Source organism: Oncorhynchus keta, chromosome 29 (genome assembly GCF_023373465.1).
Source record: "Oncorhynchus keta strain PuntledgeMale-10-30-2019 chromosome 29, Oket_V2, whole genome shotgun sequence".
NCBI classification, from domain to species: Eukaryota; Metazoa; Chordata; class Actinopteri; order Salmoniformes; family Salmonidae; genus Oncorhynchus; species Oncorhynchus keta.
Genome location: NC_068449.1, coordinates 40,506,205 through 40,524,806, shown reverse-complemented (window position 1 = coordinate 40,524,806; position 18,602 = coordinate 40,506,205). Strand labels below are relative to the sequence as shown.

At 41.7% G+C, this 18,602-nt stretch overlaps 1 protein-coding gene across 1 annotated transcript in view; it reads right to left on the bottom strand.

The window, feature by feature from the left end:
* The window catches only part of LOC118362895 (inactive ubiquitin carboxyl-terminal hydrolase 53-like), a 47,408-nt gene extending 29,497 nt beyond the window's left edge, over positions 1-17,911 (bottom strand). The window contains exons 1-7 of the mRNA XM_035743615.2: positions 17,426-17,911; positions 11,708-11,898; positions 11,106-11,281; positions 10,747-10,839; positions 10,174-10,308; positions 8,289-8,402; positions 7,638-7,720 (exon numbers count right to left, since the gene is read on the bottom strand). Of these exons, the coding sequence (XP_035599508.1) occupies positions 7,638-7,720; positions 8,289-8,402; positions 10,174-10,308; positions 10,747-10,839; positions 11,106-11,281; positions 11,708-11,774 (668 nt within the window). The 5' untranslated portion in view covers positions 11,775-11,898; positions 17,426-17,911. The remainder of the gene's footprint in view (positions 1-7,637; positions 7,721-8,288; positions 8,403-10,173; positions 10,309-10,746; positions 10,840-11,105; positions 11,282-11,707; positions 11,899-17,425) is intronic.
* Between the last annotated feature and the right edge of the window lie 691 nt (positions 17,912-18,602).

Sequence of the window (18,602 nt, the reverse complement as noted above, 5' to 3'; positions counted from 1 at the left end):
CACAATAAATGCTTGATTTGTTCGATAATGTCCATTATTTATGTCCAAGTAGCTACTTTTGTTAGCGCGTTAGGTACACATATCAAAACGCTCGCGCAGGTCCAGTATAACTTCGGACAAAAACTTCAAAAAGTTATATTACAGGTCAAAGAAACACTTCAAACTAAGTATAGAATCAATTTTTAGGGTGTTGTCATCATAAATCTTCAATATAGTTCCAACCGGAGAATTCCTTTGTGTCTAGAGAAGCAATGGAACGCAGGTCGATATCATATGGAATGCGCATGACTAGGAAATGGCTCTCTGCCAGTAACCTGACTCATTCAGCTCTTATTCAAGCCCACAACACAGTAGAAGCCTCATTCAAGTTTCTAAAGACGGTTGACATCTAGTGGAAGCCCCAGGAAGTGCAACTTCATCCATATCCCACTGTGAGTTCAATAGGGCCTGGGTTGAAAATCGACCAACCTCAGATTTCTCACTTGCTGTTTTGATGTCTTCTCAGGTTTTTGCCTGCCATATGAGTTCTGTTATACTCACAGACATCATTCAAACAGTTTTAGAAACTTCAGAGTGTTTTCTATGCAATACTAATAATGATATGCATATATTAGCAACTGAGACTGAGGAGCAGGCTGTTTACTCTGGGCACCTTTCATCCAAGCTACTGCCCCTGCAGCCATAAGAAGTGAAATCCACTTCAATCAGTGTAGATGAAGGGGAAGGGGGGACAGGTTAAGTAATGATTTTTAAGCCATGAGGAAATTGAGACATGGATTGTGTATGTGTGCCATTCAGATGGAGAATGGGCAAGACAAAATATTTAAGTGCCTTTGAACGAGGTATGGTAGTAGTTGCCAGGCACATCTGTTTGAGTGTGTCAAGAACTGAAATGCTGCTGGGTGTTCCACACTCAACAGTGTCCCTCCCGTCTGTATCAAGAATGGTCCACCAACCAAAGGATATCCATGCAACTTGACACAATTGTGGGATGCATTGGAGTCAACATGGGCCAGCATCCCTGTGGACCGCTTTCGACACCTTGTTGTCCATGCCCTGACAAATTGAGGCTGTCGATGTGCATGGGGTATGAGGTAATTTAAGTAGATGCACTATATATACAAAAGTATGTGAACACCTCTTCAAATTACTGGATTCGGCTATTTCAGCCACACCTGTTGCTGACAGGCGTAGAAAGTCGAGCACACTGCCATGCAATCTCCATAGACAAACATTGTCAGTACTAGTCTTACTGAAGAGCTTAGTGACTTTCAACATGGTACCGTCATAGGATGTCACCTTTCCAGCAAGTCACTTAGTCAAATTTCTGCCCTGCTAGAGCTGCCCCGTTCAACTGTAGGTGCTGTTATTGTGAAGTGGAAAAGTCTAGGAGCAACAACGGCTCAGCCGCAGTGTTAGGTCACACAAGCTCACAGAACGGGACCGCCGATTAGTGAAGCACATAGCTACCAAGTTCCAAACTGCCTCTGGAAGCAACGGATGCTCAAGAACTGTTCGCCGGGAGCTTCATGAAATGGGTTCCCATGGCCGAGCAGCCTAAGATCACTATGCGCAATGTCAAGTGTCGGCTGGAATGGTGTATATGTCACACCCTGACCATAGTTTGCTTTGTATGTTTCTATGTTTTGTTTGGTCAGGGTGTGATCTGAGTGGGAATTCTATGTTGTGTGTCTAGTTTGTCTGTTTCTGTGTTTGGCCTGATATGGTTCTCAATCAGAAGGTGTTAGTCATTGTCTCTGATTGGGATACATATTTAGGTAGCCTGTTTGGTGTTGGGTTTTGTGGGTGATTGTCTCCTGTGTCAGTGTTTGTGCCACACGGGACTGTTTCGGGTTGACACGTTTGTTGTTTTTGTAGTTTATGCATGTATAGTTTTCTTATTAAAAACAAACATGAATTTCAACCACGCTGCATTTTGGTCCTCCTCTCCTTCGACGGAAGAATCCCGTTACAGTATAGCTCGCCGCCATTGGACTCTGGAGCATTGGAAATGTGTTCTCTGGAGCAATGCTTCACCATCTGGCATTCCAAATGACAAATCTGGTTTTGGCGGATGCCAGGAGAACGCTACCTGCCCCAATGCACTGTGTCAATTGTAAAGTTTGGTGGAGAAGGAATAATGGTTGTGGATGTTTTTCATGGTTCGGGCTAGGCCCCTTATTTCACACAATGACATTCTAGACCTGGCCTGGGCAATTATTTTCCATGGAGGGCCACATTAGAATATATCATTGCAGACCAGAATCATTTTACAGAATTATACATCATGTATAATATGACTGTGTTGACAGATATATCTACTGTAAATCACGTCCAGATATGCTACTTATTTAACTTATTTAACTTTAATAAATAATAATAATAATAATAATAAACCATAAATAAATCACGTACATGCTCTCCTTTTGGTAGGTATTTTCATTATTAAACATGCAATGAACTACACGGGGGGAAAAGTACACTGTGCATTCAGCACCACGGATAGAACTCTTGTTAATGGGTTGCACAATAACACAAGAGAGAGAGAGAGAGAGCTCAACATTACCTTTAAATTACTCAATCAGTGTGAAGAGTGAAGTCCCTGATGGGCATTGACTAGAGCAGTTTCTGACGTCGCAATGCGCAGAATTGCTGAGAGGTGAGAGTCAGTAAGAGATGATCTGTCCCTTGACATCACATCGTTATTATTCACATGCGCCGAAAACAACAGATGTAGTAGACCTTACAGTGAAATGCTTACTTATGAGCCCCTAACCAACAATGCAGTTTTAAAAAATATAGATAAGAATAAGAAATAAAAGTAACAAGTAATTAAAGAGCAGTGGTAAAATAACAATAGCGAGACTATATACAGGGGGTACCGGTACAGAGTCAATGTGCGGGGGCACCGGTTAGTTGAGGTAATATGTACATGTAGACAGAGTTATTAAAGTGACTATGAACACGTGATAACAACAGAGAGAGGCAGCGGTGTAAAAGAGAGAGGGGCCGGGGGGTTGCAACGCAAAAAGTCTGGGCAGCCATTTCATTAGGTGTTCAGGAGTCTTATGGCTTGGGGGTAGAAGCTGTTTAGAAGCCTCTTGGACCTAGACTTGGCGCTCCGGTACCACTTGCCGTGCAGTAGCAGAGAGAGCAGTCTATATGACTAGCGTGGCTGGAGTCTTTGACAATTTTTACGCTGAGCTGTAGTCTGAATGAATAGCATTCTCACATGTGTGTGTTCCTTTTGTCCAGGTGGGAAAGGGCAGTGTGGAGTGCAATTGAGATTGCATCATCTGTGAATCTGTTGGGGTGGTATGCAAATTAGAGTGAGTCTAGGGTTTCTAGGATAATGGTGTTGATGTGAGCCATGACCAACCTTTCAAAGTACTTCATGGCTACAGACGTGAGTGCTAAGGTAGTCATTTAGGCAGGTTACCTTAGTGTTCTTGGACACAGGCACTATGGTGATCTGCTTGGTATTACAGACTCGGACAGGGAGAGGATGAAAATGTCAGTGAAGACACTTGCCAGCTGGTCAGTGCATGCTTGCAGTACACGTCCTTGTAATCTGTCCGTTGAAATCTGTCCGTTGACCTGTTTATAGGTCTTACTCACATCGACTGCGGAGAGCGTCGTCACACAGTCTTCCGGAACAGCTGGTGCTCTCATGCACATTTCAGTGTTATTTGCCTCGAAGCAAGCATAGAAGTAGTTTAGCTCGTCTGGTAGGCTCATGTCACTGGGCAGCTCTCGGCTGTGCTTCACTTTGTAGTCAGTTAGGGTTTTCAAGCCCTGCCACATCCAATGAGCATCAGAGCCGGTGTAGTACAATTTGATCTTGGTCCTGTATTGACGCTTTGCCTGTATGATGGTTCATCGGAGGGCATAGCAGGATTTCTTATAATCTTCCAGGTTAGAGTCCCGCTCCTTGAAAGCGGAAGCTCTAGCCTTTAGCTCAGTGCGGATGTTGCCTGTAAACCATGGCTTCTGGTTGGGGTATGTATGTACGGTCACTGTGGGGATGATGTCATCGTTGCACTTATTGATGAAGACAATGACTGATGTGGTGTACTCAATGCCATCGGAGGAAACCATTAACATATTCCAGTCTGTGCTAGCAACACAGTCCTGTATCTTAGCATCTGCTTCATCTGACCACTTTTTTATTGATCTATTTTATTGCTTCCTGCTTTAATTTTTGCTTGTAAGCTGGAATCCGGAGGATAGAATTATGGTCAGATTTGCCAAATGGAAGGTGAAGGAGAGCTTTGTATGTATCTCTGTGTGTGGAGTAAAGGTGGTCTAGAGTTTTTTTCTTCTGGTTGCACATTTAACATGCTGATAGAAATTTGGTAAAATTGATATAAGTTTCCCTGCATTAAAGTACCCGGCTACTAGGAGCACCACCTCTGGGTGAGCGTTTTCTTATTTGCTTTTGGCGGAATACAGCTCATTCAATGGTGGCTTAGTGCCATCTTCTGACTGTGGTGGTTTGTAAACAGCTACAAAAAATACAGATAAACTCTCTAGGTAGATAGTGTGGGGTCTACAGCTTATCATGAGATACTCTACCTCGAGCAACAGCTCGATACTTCCTTAGATATTGTGCACCGGCTGTTATTTACAAAAATACATAGTCTGCCGCACCCTTGTCTAACCAGATGCCGCTGTTCTCTCCTGCCGATGTGGCGTATAACCAGCCTGCTGTATGTTGATAGTGTCGTCGTTCAGCCATGACTCCGTGAAGCATAAGGTATTACAGTTTTGACTTGTTATACTTCATCACTAAAAATGTCTGTACACATACATAGGTTGATCCAAACAGTACTTACATCTTCTGAGCATGACTCCTAATCTTTGGAGTTTTGTTTTCATCGAGATATGCATATAACCTCGTCAGTCACATTGTTTTGAATAGTTCTCTAATCACTGCATCAGACTGAAAATCGATAAGCTCAAGTTGCATGTCAGTGGGAGCGTTATCCACATTGGAGATGAAAGGAGAGGAAACCAACTGCATGTCATTTTCCAACACTTTGAAATCCTCAAAACGACAAGATAACTCACTGTTCAAAGCACGCAGCAGCGATGTATTCTTCTCCCGCTGGTCATCTGATAGCGAACAGACTAGTAGTGTCGGAAGGTGGGTGAGATTGTTGGCTTCTATTTGGCGGGTTGGGAGGACTAATTTTCGCTTGAAGGCTTTGATACATCTGATGTGAAAAAAAGGGCCTTCGCTTGTAGTTTGGAATTCAGTTTGTTCATGACGGCCACAATGTCCCCGGTGAAGGCAAAATCAGCCAACCATTTTTCACTTGCAGTTGAGGGATATCCACATATTTTCCTTTCATTTGCAAAAACTTCAGGTCCCACACCCTTTAAGCACCTTCCCCAAACTCAGCCATCTCAGGTTTGTGTTGTAGGGGAGATCTGCATGATCCGACTGTCTCTTCCAACAGTGACAAGAACTGCCTGTGGTTTAACGATTTTGCTCTTCTGAAGTTTAGTGACTGTATCCACCTTAGTGACTGTATCCACAACATGGCTCATTTTCAGAACACATTTACAGAGTACCTCCTGATGAATAATGCAATACAGGAAAATAATTTTCTGATCTGGGTTCAGCTCAGCTACTTGATCTTGTACGCCAACGTTTTTCCCTGTCAAGTTTGGGCACCCATCAGTGGTCACACTGGAAAACTTTTCAGAACTCAGTCCCGGCTTTGCCACACTTATTAACCTCCTCCAAAAAATCTTTCCCTGTGTTTGTGCTCTTCATTGACTGCACTGAAGCAAGCTCCTCTGTAATTTAAAAGTCTGGGGTTATGCCTCATAAGAATATCAACTGCTCTCATCCACGGCGAAGGAGAAATAGGTGCCAATTCATACCCCTGCAACTGTTGTTCCATATTCTTTGTGATGTCCTCAACACGCCATATCTTCTTGACAGAGAAACATTTTCAAACTCTTTCTTGTCGGGGCAAAGTATTGCTGCAGAGTCAATTAAACATTATTTAATAAATTCACCCTAGGCTAAATGGCTTGCTATGCTTAGAAATTTTGTGAGACGGTACATACTGTAGCTAGTTCTCTCAATTACGTTGTTTGCTGAATGCAGTTTTGTGAAATCCTTGCTGCTTTTGCAACTGAGAAAGCAACTCTTTCGATGCACTTGCCCTCTGCTCAGAAGACATATTCCTATATTTCTCTGCATGCTTCGTCTGGAAGTGTCAGAACAAATTGTGGTCTTTCAAGACAGCGATGCTCACACTAAGCACACAGCTTTCCCTTGATACCTCAATAAAGAAATATTTTCATGTCGACTCTTGCTGTAGGTGTTCATTCATTGTCTACTTTCCTTCTTTTTTTTATCTTTGAAAAACACATTTTGGGCAATTTATAGCTAGCTACTATTTGTAACTGTGACGTGTGTGTCAGAATGTCAGTCACTGTCTGTCCTCGTGCAGTTGTTAATTATACGAGCCTTCAAAATAAATGTCCCACAAGCGGTGGGAGTTAAATCATTACACAAAGGTGGGTATTCATTTGGGCTTTTAATTTGAATAACAAATACGTTTTTCAAAACTTTACTATCGCAAATTCTTTATGTGATCTGAGCATTATTCCGTGGGCCATATTGAATCAGGTTGCGGGCCCGGGCCGCCCTTTGCCCTGTTCTAGACGATTCTGTGCTTCCAATTTTGTGGCAAAGGGAAAGCCCTTTCCTGTTTCAGCATGACAATACTCCAGTACATGCAGTACATGCAGGCAAGAGCGTAGGTAAAATGTATTCAATAGGATTGGTTGCTGGGAAAGTTTAACCGAAAACTATTTTTGCATTCGTTTTCAAATATATTTTTAAATCATTTGTCATATAGTTTTGCTCTCGCTTTAAAATGATACGTTTTAGGGTTTTGCTTTTGATGTCTTATTTTTCTTGACAATTCTATACGTTTTGCTTTCAATTGTTTGGTTTTTGATTTCAACATCCATTGTTTCACCCGTTCTCGAAAATGTAATGTTTACATTCTCAACTTTATTTTTCATGTTCACAACTTATTTGATTTTGAATTCAATACATATGGCGTGAAATTGACCCCATACACAACCCTCCCCCTCTCATCTTACCCGAAGCTGCCGTCCGTTCTTGACGATGCATGGAAAAGCCAGCAAGGTTTATATTATCCAAGTTCTTGTTCAGTCACGACTTCAACAAACATAGGATATTACAGTTCTTCAGGTTCCGTTGATAGGAGAGTCTCGAACGGAGCTCGTCCAGTTTGTTCTCTAGTGATTGTACGTTCGCCAAAAAAACATTGGACAATCGCCTCTTTCGAGTCCCGGGGACCAGGGCCTGGTCCGGGGTAACATAACGTCCAGAACTGCCGACTCGTTGAAGTAGAAATCTTCATCTAAATTGAGGTTAGTGATGGCTGTTCTGATGTCCAGAAGCTGTTTTCGGTCACAGGAAATGATGGTGGAAATAAGTTAAGATCAGCGTAAAAAAATACACAATATCAGGAGCCCGTAAGACGGCAGCTATACACTTCAGCGCCATCTCACCAGAAAATCCCCTTTTGGCTCACAACAAAGATTTAGTTCTGTTTGTCAAGTTTCTTAGAGGAAGTACTTACCATAGGGCTGTGGTGGAGACATAATGCACTAGCTCTGTGAAAGGAAGGGGGTCCGAGGAGGCGCCACAACTACGACATACAAACTGCAGGGGGAGAAAATCAAAGTTGCATTTCAAATTAAAATAACAGAATAACTAACAGAAAGTTGAAATTGGAAATCTGATGATATGTGTATTGGCTTTCGGGTCAAATATATTTTGGCAAAATCGAATTTATGCTGTATGTATGCTTTTATTTATGCATTTATATGTCTTTCTTAGGTGGCGCAAGAATTCCCCTACGGGGACAATAAAGATCTATTGAATTGACTTGGTTTTACAATCTTTTTGCTGTTAGTATGTCACTATTGGGTAACACTTTACTTAGGGCATACAGTTATAGTGTATTATTACTTGTTACAAGCATGTATAAGTCCTTAGAAATGCTTTAGAAATGAACTTATAAAATGGTACGTCTTTTTATATGGAAATGTATCAAATGGCTGAACATGGCTGTTTCATTATAAGAAGATAACACATTATAAACACTTCATAGATACTGATGGCTTATAATGCATTATGAACGTATCATGATGCATTATACCTGTATCCCTCTATATGTATCTCGTTTTCCCTCTTTCTAATCAACAGTGGATTAAATAAATCACATTACCTGTTCATAAAGTATCATGGCAAACTTCTGGTGGGTAATGCAGGACTTGGATGTGCAGGCCTCAGTCGCCGTGTCAGAAACTATGTGCAGGTGAATCCTCTCCAGAATGTTCTCCTTGTGCACCAAGAATGAAACAAAGTGAGGTCAGACACCTGAAGTAACTGTTTTCCATTACATCCTTAGCATCTGTAGCCCAAACTATCCTGATACACATATCTGTGAGCCGAAACATAACAGTGTACACTGAGTGTACAAAACGTTAAGAACACCTTTCTAATATTGAGTTGCACTTGTAGTCCATGCCTCAATTTGTCGGAGCATGGACTATAAGGTGTCGAAAGCACTCCACAGATATGATGGTCCATGTTGACTCCAATGCTTCCACAGTTGTGTCAAGTTGGCTGGATGTCCTTTGGGTGGTGGACCATTCTTGATACACGCAGCAAAGTGTTGAGCATGGAAAAACTCAGCAGCGTTGCACTCAAACCGGTGTGCCTGGCACCTAGTACCATACCCCGTTGAAAGGCACTTTAATCTTTTGTCTTTGTCATTCACCCTCTGAATGGCACACATCTGTCTATAATAAAGCACAGCTCTGCCATCTTAACAACACTATCAACAAGGCAGGTCCTACAGGCCCTAGTTTTGTCACACCTGGACTACTGTTCAGTTGTGTGGTCAGGTGCCACAAAGAGGGACTTTGGCTCAGAACAGGGCTGCACGGCTGGCCCTTAAATGTACACGGTGAGCTAACATTAATGATATGCATGTCAATCTCTCCTGGCTCAAAGTGGGGGAAAGATTGACTTCATCACTACTTATTTTTGTAAGAGGTGTTGACAAGCTGAATGCACCGAGTTGTTTAAACTACTAGCACAAAGCTCGGACACCGATGCATATCCCACGTGAAGTCTCTTCACAATTCCAGAACAGATTGGGAGGTGCACAGTACTACATAAAGCCATGACTACATGGAACTCTATTCCACATCAGGTAACTGATGCAAGCAGTAGAATCAAATTTAAAAACCAGATAAAAAAAAAACATTTTATGGAACAGCGGGTAGTGTGAAGAAACACACATGTACAGACAAACGTATATGCACACAGGCACGAGCACACACATGCCACACACGTACATTGTAATATTGTTGTATGCGTTATATATACCCCTTTGCAGCAGCTAATGGGGTTCCCTAACAAGTACAAATACATACACAATCCATGTCTCAATTGTCTCAAGGTTTAAAAATCCTTCTTTAACCTGTCTCCTCCCCTTTATCTACACTGATTGAAGTGGTGACATCAATAATGGGTCATAGCTTTCACCTGGATTCACCTGGTCCGTCTATGTCATGGAAAGACCAAATCAAATGCTCAAAATTATAAACAGATTTTTACAGCACATGAGAAATGTAGTCTTGTCTTACCCTGGCGTCTTCCTGACTTCCATTTTGGTTGAATAGGGTTATTATGGTCTTCAGCTACTGTAAGATGGTACCATTGGACAGCGCTAGGAATCCCCAAATATCTCAGTTGAAGGTATAACCTTGTGTGTGCTAAGCAGAAAATACCCTCTGATCTCCAAGCTTCTGTTCCTTTAGCTCAGTGTTTCCCAAACCTCTCCTTAAAGTACTCCCAGCCGTTTCCACTTATTTGATTTATTCCAGAACTAGCACAGCTGACTTAGCTGGTTAAGTGACTAGATGAATCAGGTGTATTTGTATTGGGTTAGGGTTGCAAAATTACTTTTGGGAAAGTTACTGGAATTTAGCAAATTTAAGGGGTACCAACGGGGAGTTTTGGGAAACTGCTTAAGTTCAATAAAAAAGGCTGATATGACATCTCGATCGCTAAAAAGGAAAGTGCTACGGTTCTAGACTTACAAAGCACTCTGCAGCGTCGTCCATGTGGCCAAGTTGGAAACGCTGCTCGTCCTTAAAGGTTTCTGCGAGGGCGTGACGCAGGCTATCCGAAGGCAACGCTCGCTCTTGGCTTTCCTGGAACTGGCTGAAAATACTCTGCGGGGGGAAAAAGCGTTGTGGAGAATTGAGGGGAGGGGGTTACTGTAAGTGGCCTTCATGATCAGGTCTCTAAGAGCTGGTTTCCTGAACCCAGGTCAGTCCAGGACTAAAAACAATTGTCAATGCAGTCCAGGATTAGACTGAATTCTAGGTCCAGGAACTCTGCCCACTGGGCACAGACGTCAATTCAACGTATATTCCACGTTGATTCAACATTATTTCATTGACATGACGTGGAAACAATATTGATTCAACCAGTGTGTTTAAAAGATCTTCAAATATCAATGGCTATTTTTGTTTAAATAGAAACTAAATAACTATTCTACATTTTTTATGAGTGGTACGGTGAACTTGGACATCTTGTGAATCTCTTGAATGAGTAATTAAACTAGGTGTAAGATGTACAGTATTGTGATGATGATATTATATACAAACCTTTAAAGCGCAAAAAATGCAGGCATCCCCTAGACAAAAATGACCAGGAAGCTGTCTCAAACTCCTCCTGAAAATGTCCAACTGCCATAACACCTGTTCAGGTGAAATGACAGCATTGCACTGATCATATTCAAATCACAGGTATATGTGTATTAATCCAACAACATCTGTAACATAAAATGTTATGACTGTTTTAGTCCTACATTACGTTCTACATGAAAAGTAGAACTAAATCCTACATAGAAAAAAGCATGGAAATCTTAATTTTAGTAGTAATCTTGCCCCTTAGATTATTTCCTACGGAAGACTATGTTTACACTATTGCATAAACCTGCATATTGACACGTTTTAGCACTCACCTGTACGGCACTGTTGAGGAAGCAGCTATTCTGGCCTGGTTCGTTCAGCAGGCCTTTGGTTAGAGCCAGAGACAACATGCTCCCAGGCTGATAGGATTTCCCCAGACCCCCACCACCACCAACAGCTCCAGGCTTTTTGAAGAGCTTGACCCATGCCAGAGAGTTAGAGCCTGCCACTGGGGAGAGAGCAGTCACCAGCTGTTGTTATGCTCTAATGGGAATTGGATATACAAGTGTGGCTCCTAGACCAGAAGTTTAAGACTGCTGTTATGAGATATATCCATAGAGAACACTAATCATACAATACAATACCTTGTTTTACCAGGTAAGTTGACTGAAAACACATTCTCATTTACAGCAATGACCTGGGGAATAGTTACAGGAGAGAGGAGGGGGGATGAATGAGCCAATTGTAAGCTGGGGGTGATTAGGTGACCGTGATGGTATGAGGGCCAGATTGGGAATTTACTGTACATCCTGAGGGGTAAGTCCTTATGTGTCCATGCACATCTTAGAGAGTGAATAGCACTTGGCCACTGGTTATGATCAGACATTGGGTTAGGTAGGATTTAGTGACCTGTGTGATGGGAGCTGTTGTTTACCTTCTCCGGAGAGTAGGGGAGGCTTGCCAAAGCTGGACATACTGGGAAGAGGGAGCTCGCAGGCCATGGGACCAATCCATTACATCCCTGCCTCGCACTTCCAAAAAGATCCACTGAAGTCATTCCCAGGCTCATCCATAGGGAAGCTTTTGAATGGCACTATTGGACATTGAATGACAATGGGACCAAGTCTAAAGAGAGGAAAAGAGATGGGACAAATCATTGGCTTTAAAAAAAACTTTGGGCAACGACGGCACAATCAGCACAAACCGTCATTCTGTTACCAAACTTTGCATCGGCACTGCGGGGATTGTTAAAAGTATTAAATGTGCATTTAGTTGTGTGGTTTAACTTTGCAATCATTGTTTTTTGTTTGACATACATTTTAAAGTGAGTTGCCCTACTGCTTTCAAAGGTTGATCAAATTCAATACCAGTGAGTTACCACTTAAGTTAACATGTATCTAACTTGAATATTTTCCGTGTGTGCATTTTCAAATCGTTTTTTTTTATTAACATATTAGGGGCAGATACAAATTAACAGTTGAAACAGTTTTTCAATAAAACACATCACAGTACAAGCCTATTGTCAACACTATATGTGATACAGTTTCCTGAGTTCCCATGGCTGGTGCTTGTTCCCCCTCTGGCCCCCCCCATAAAAATACATCTTAAAATTGCGCCTGCTATTATGTTGCGTTACTGCCATTGTTTTATCCCATGCCTTCATACATTGTTTATGACTTTCTCAAAGTCTTATGATTTTATTTTGCATACATCTAAATAGAATCTAGATGATGATTGTTATATAAGTGACCATAGAGACTAGGCCTACGGTTGCAATAGCTTCTCTGTGTTGTGATTGACTTGAGCTGGGTGGACAACGTTACAATCGTATAGGCTACTTGGGCACAGATTCAACAGCCAGTTTACAGGCATTTGCTGCTTTTCAAGTCACGGGTTGTCGCAGCACTGAAAAATACAGTACCCCCTGGCATTTCATCACATTATTTAATCACATTAGGACTGTGTGAAAGTCTGGATACTCCCCATACCAAAACAGCACATATAGCTAGCTAGCTAACTAGGCCAATGAGGCTCCCTGCAGGGTTGGGGTCAATTTGAATGGAAGTCAGTCGATTCTGGAAGTAAACTGACATTCCAATCCAATAATTGAAAAAAGGGCATCTATTTACAATGACTTCTCAATAAACTGAAAAGTAGAAGGTACACTACATGACCAGAAGTAGGTGGACACCTGCTCGTCGAACATCACGGGCATCAATATGGAGTTGGTGCCCCCTTTGCTACTATAACAGCCTCCACTCTTCTGGAAAGGCTTTCCAATAGATGTTGGAACATTGCTGCGGGGGACTTGCTTCCATTCAGCCACAAGATAATTAGTGAGGTCGGGCACTGATGTTGGGCGATAAGGTCTGGATCGCAGTCAGCATTCCAATTCATCCCAAAGGTGTTCGGTGTGGTTGAGGTCAGGGCTCTGTGCAGGCCAGTCAAGTTCTTCCACACCAATCTCAACAAAACATTTCTGTATGGACCTCGCTTTGTGCACAGGGGCATTGTCATACATCATAAAATGGGAAAGGGCCCTCCCCAAACTGTTGCCAAAAAGTTGGAAGCACAGGATCGTCTAGAACGTCATTGTATGCTGTAGCCTTAAAATTTCCCTTCACTGGAACTTAAGGGGTCTAGCCCGAACCATGAAAAACAAACTTTACAGTTGGCACTATGCATTCAGGCAGGTAGCGTTCTCCTGGCATCCGCCAAACCCAGATTCATCCGTCAGACTGCCAGATGGTGAAGCGTGATTCATCACTCCAGAGAACGCATCTCCACTGCTCCAGAGTCCAATGGCTATACACCACTCATGCGCATGGTGATCTTAGGTTATGTGCGGCTGCTCGGCCATGGAAACTCATTTCATGAAGCTCCCGATGAACAGTTCTTGTGCTGACGTTGCTTCCAGAGGCAATTTGGAACTCGGTAGTGAGTGTTGCAACCGAGGACAGACGATTTTTAAACGCATTAGCACTCGGAGGGCCCATTCTGTGAGCTTGTGTGGCCTACCACTTTTCTGCTGAGCCGTTGTTGCTCCTAGATGTTTCCTCTTCACAATAACAGCAATTACAGTTGACCGAGGCAGCTCTAGCAGGGCAGGAATTTGACGAACTGACTTGTTGGAAAGGTGGCATCCTGTGACTGTGCCACGTTGAAAGTCACTGAGCTCTTCAGTAAGGCCATTCTACTGCCAATGTTTGTTTATGGGGATTGCATCGCTGTCTGCTAGATTTGATACATCTGTCAGCAACAGGTGTGGCTGAAATACATGAATTGACTAATTTGAAGGGTTGTCCACATACTTTTGTATATATAGTGTATACATTTCAAAAATTGTTCAATGTTTTTATGTTTTATTTAAATCACTTTCGGAATTGACTGCCTTCAATTCAAATGGACCAAAACCCGGTTTCTCTGCACCCTGAAACATTACAGACAGGACAGGTTACTGATATTGTTGCTGAACTGTGATGCTGCCGAGTCATGATGCTTTCCTGGAATCCACATAATTAATTCCATATGAAGTAGGATTAGGCATCAACCCAAGTAATATACCTGATATCCTACTGGTAGGTAAACCAGAAGCACATTATAAAGCATCAGGTTACTCTTATAGGAGTGTAATAACACTGTAGTTACAATTGATTCTATATTGAACTCCATCTCTATCCCTGCGTGATTGTAAAGCATGACTAAAACAATATGTTATTACGATGTTATTGTAGTAAGTACAATAATACACAGGTATAAGTGCAAATTAAAGAAAAATGTTACTGGTAAACTTTTCTCATCCTCTTCTCTAAGAGTTGGCTATGGGCTACTGTACATAACACATAATAGTTTATATTCTATAATATTTGCTGGGTCCAAACGGCCACAATTTCCTTGAAAGATGGTTATTCTCCTCCTGTCTGACAATATAAAATTGAAGTTGGAATTTACATTTAAACTCAACTGACATTTAATCCGAGTAAAAAGTCCCTGTCTTAGGTCAATTATTTTAAGAATGTGAAATGTGAGAATAATGGTAGAGAGAATGATTTATTTCAGCTTTTATTTACTTCATCGCATTCCCAGTGGGTCAGAAGTTTACATACACTCAATGAGTATTTGTTAGCATTGCCTTTAAATTGTTTAACTTGCGTCAAACGTTTCGGCTAGCCTTCCACATGCTTCCCACAATAAGTTGTGTGAATTTTTGCCCATTCCTCCTGACAGAGCTAGTGTAACTGAGTCAGGTTTGTAGGCCTCCTTGCTCACACATGATTTTTCAGTTCTGCCCACACATTTTATATAGGTTTGAGGTCAAGGCTTTGTGATGGCCACTCCAATACCTTGACTTTGTGGTCCTTAAGCCATTTTGCCACAGCTTTGGAAGTACGCTTGGGGTCATTGTCGATTTGGAAGACACATTTGTGACCAAGCTTTAACTTCCTGAATGATGTCTTCAGATGCTGCTTAAATATATCCACATCATTTTTGTGAAGTGCACCAGTCTCTCCTGCAGCGACGCACCCCAAAACAATTTGCTGCCACCCCCGTGCTTCACTGTTGGGATGGTGTTCAGTGGCTTACAAGCCTCCCCCTTTTTCCTCCAAACATAACGATGGTCATTATGGCCAAACAGATCTATTTTTGTTTCATCAGACCAGAGGACATTTATCCTAAACTAACGATATTTGTCCCCATGTGCAGTTGAAAACCGTAGTCTGGATTTTTTATGGCGGTTTTGGGGCAGTAGCTTCTTCCTTGCTGATCGGTCTTTCAAGTAATGTTGATATTGGACTCGTTTTACTGTGGATATAGACACTTTTGTACCTGTTTCCTCCAGCATCTTCACAAGGTGCTTTGCTGTTGTTCTGGGATTGATTTGCACCTTTTGCACCAAAGTACGTTCATCTCTAGGAGACAGAACGCGTCTCCTTCCTGATCGGTATGACAGCTGTTTGGTCCCATGGTGTTTATACTTGCGTACTATTGTTTGTACAGATAAACGTGGTACCTTCAGGCATTCAGGAAATTCAGGAAATTGCTCCAAAGGATGAACCAGACTTGTGGAGGTCTATTTTTTTCTGAAGTCTTGGCTGATTTCTTTTGATTTTCCCATGATGTCAAGCAAAGAGGCACTGAGTTTGAAGGTAGGCCTTGAAATACATCCACAGGTACACCTCCAACTGACTCAAACGATGTCAATTAGCCTATCAGAAGCTTCTAAAGTCATGACATCATTTTCTGGAATTTGACTGTGCCTGTCAACTTAGTATGTAAACTTCTGACCCACTGGAATTGTGATACAGTGAATTATAAGTGAAATAATACGTCTGTAAACAATTGTTTGAAAAATTACTTGTGTCAAGCACAAAGTAGATGTCCTAACCAACTTGCCAAAACTATAGTTTGTTAACAAGAAATTTGTGGGGAGGTTGAAAAACAAGTTTTAATGACTCCAACCTAAGTGTATGTAAACCTCCGACTTCAACTGTAGTCAGATCTCAGATGTGCCATGGAAACTATGAGCAGGAAGTAGTGTAACTCCCATTAATACTGTAGCTGTGTCCCAAATGGCACCCTATTCCCTTTGAAGTGCTCGACTTTTTACCAGGACCCATAGGGCACTATATGGGGATTAGGGTGCCATTTGGGATGCAACCAATACCTCCTAATAATAGTAATGTGTTAAACAAGAAGCCCTGTATTAAGACAAGTAAATCCCAACCCAAAGTGCTCTACAAAGCTACTTCAGAGATCATACAAGAGCCAGAAGCAATAGCTCCATCTTTCCATCTGATTAGTGGGTGGAATTCTAGCCACATTGCCTCATAACTACCTAGACGTAGGGGCTAGATGATGTTTGTTTCTGGATAGGGCTGCTGCTTGGTTTTAAAAAGCTATAGTCTTGTCCAGAAACAACCTGTTAGGCAGATCTGAATGGTTTGGATAAGAATAAGCAACATGACAGAACATCCCACCTACCGATACATTCATTTATGTTATGCATGAAATGAGATGTGTTTTCACATATCCTTTCACATTCTGTTTGCCATCACGAACTTCAGCATAATATCTGACTGCACCTGTAGCTGACCCATGTTTGTCATTACTTCTACTATTTGCAAGTGAGATGTTTTTGCTTGAAACAATCACATATTTACAAAATGTACAAAATGTTTACTGTATACACTGCCTTCAATTCGAATTGAGCCTAAACCTGGTATCCAGGCAATTGTATCCAGCCCACGTTGTGACCAAAAAGTGGTATACATATAAACCTGAATAATCACAAGCAGACATTAACAAATATGATTACATTTGCTTATCTGCACATGTGGTGTATTCTTCAAATAGAAAAAAGATCCGTATCATAGCCCTATAATTATAACCTAAAACTTCAATGATTTAATTTAGCCTATAATTCGCCATCCATTGTATTATTCTAAATAGCGAGGGGTTTACACGAACATGAGGGGTATTTTCTACCATGCATAAGGCTACTTCAGATGCCATTGCATATCGTGCAATTTACACCTGTTAGGACGCATGCGTGTTATGGGGGAACGGGGTTATTTACCGCAACTCGCATCACGGCATCAAAGAAAAACATACCCGTTAGATAAAAATGTTATAACACACATGCAATACTCACTGTATCTCGTGGATAATATTTGGCCGATATAAAATATCTCCCAAAACAGCTAGGCTGTCAACATTAGATTCCCACAAGTTGTGTCACCTACAAACCGTTGAAGCAAAAATTACTGCAATAGACTACCCGGACTCGCTCGTGGATAATGTCAGGCAGTACTGGTGGATGGAATCTGTGGGCAAATGCAGTATTAAGGTCTGCATAGCTACAATAAATTGCAACGCCAGTGCAGTGATACAATACCAACCGGCATTTTAACCGTCATACCCGAATACGTTTTGTCTATTGTCTTATTCTAGCCTGATAATGTCCTTGCTGTTTTTACGTTTTCGGTTCAATAGCGGAAATAATTTCTGGAAATAAATCCAGTAGTGGTCTATGCATGAATGTCATCCGCAGATTAGTGATGCTTCGAGAGTAGCGAGGTCAAAATCCGCCCCGAGTGTACAGTAGCCTACTGCAATTCACAAAGAGATATCTCGGCCGCATGAGTGCACTTGATGGCAAATCGCTTGTCTCGCAGAGCAGACACAAGCATTCGGCGTTTGGTATGTCCCATTTGAGGTGAGAGTAGAACTCACATGACTCTCAAAAACACTGTTTCGCTATCAGGCTGACTGCAGCATGTCACGTTGTAATTGTCGAGGCTTTCTATATTAAGCTTTGATGTTTGCAATTATGAAATACAATTATCTAAAGACCATTTTCCTCGAGATAAAAAACATTCAGGGGGAAATAAAGTCCATGTCTATAGCTCGGTATCCATCCAATCGGAGACAGATTTGCATGCGAATAATTCTAAAATACGCATAAATAATATGCACACTTGTTGATAAAAGTTCAATGTGCTTCCAACACATTTTCAACTCTACAGATAGTTTTGTCACAAAACTGTTGCATAAAATAGCAAATGCGCCTACTCTGGGTTTGGCACTTGCACTCCAGCCAACAGTTTACAAATACAGTGCAGGTAGACTATGCGGGATGGCTAATCTACATGATCAGATTATTATGGATAAAATCAAGAATATTTTATTTGTCAAATGGCAGTCAAGCTTCGATCATAATGTCACCAGAATAAGACCCTCGGTATTTTATTGGATAGCAGGATCACACTCATCACGTGCACTTTCCTGTGAAGTTCGTCACATTTTATTTCATCTGTAGACTAATGAAC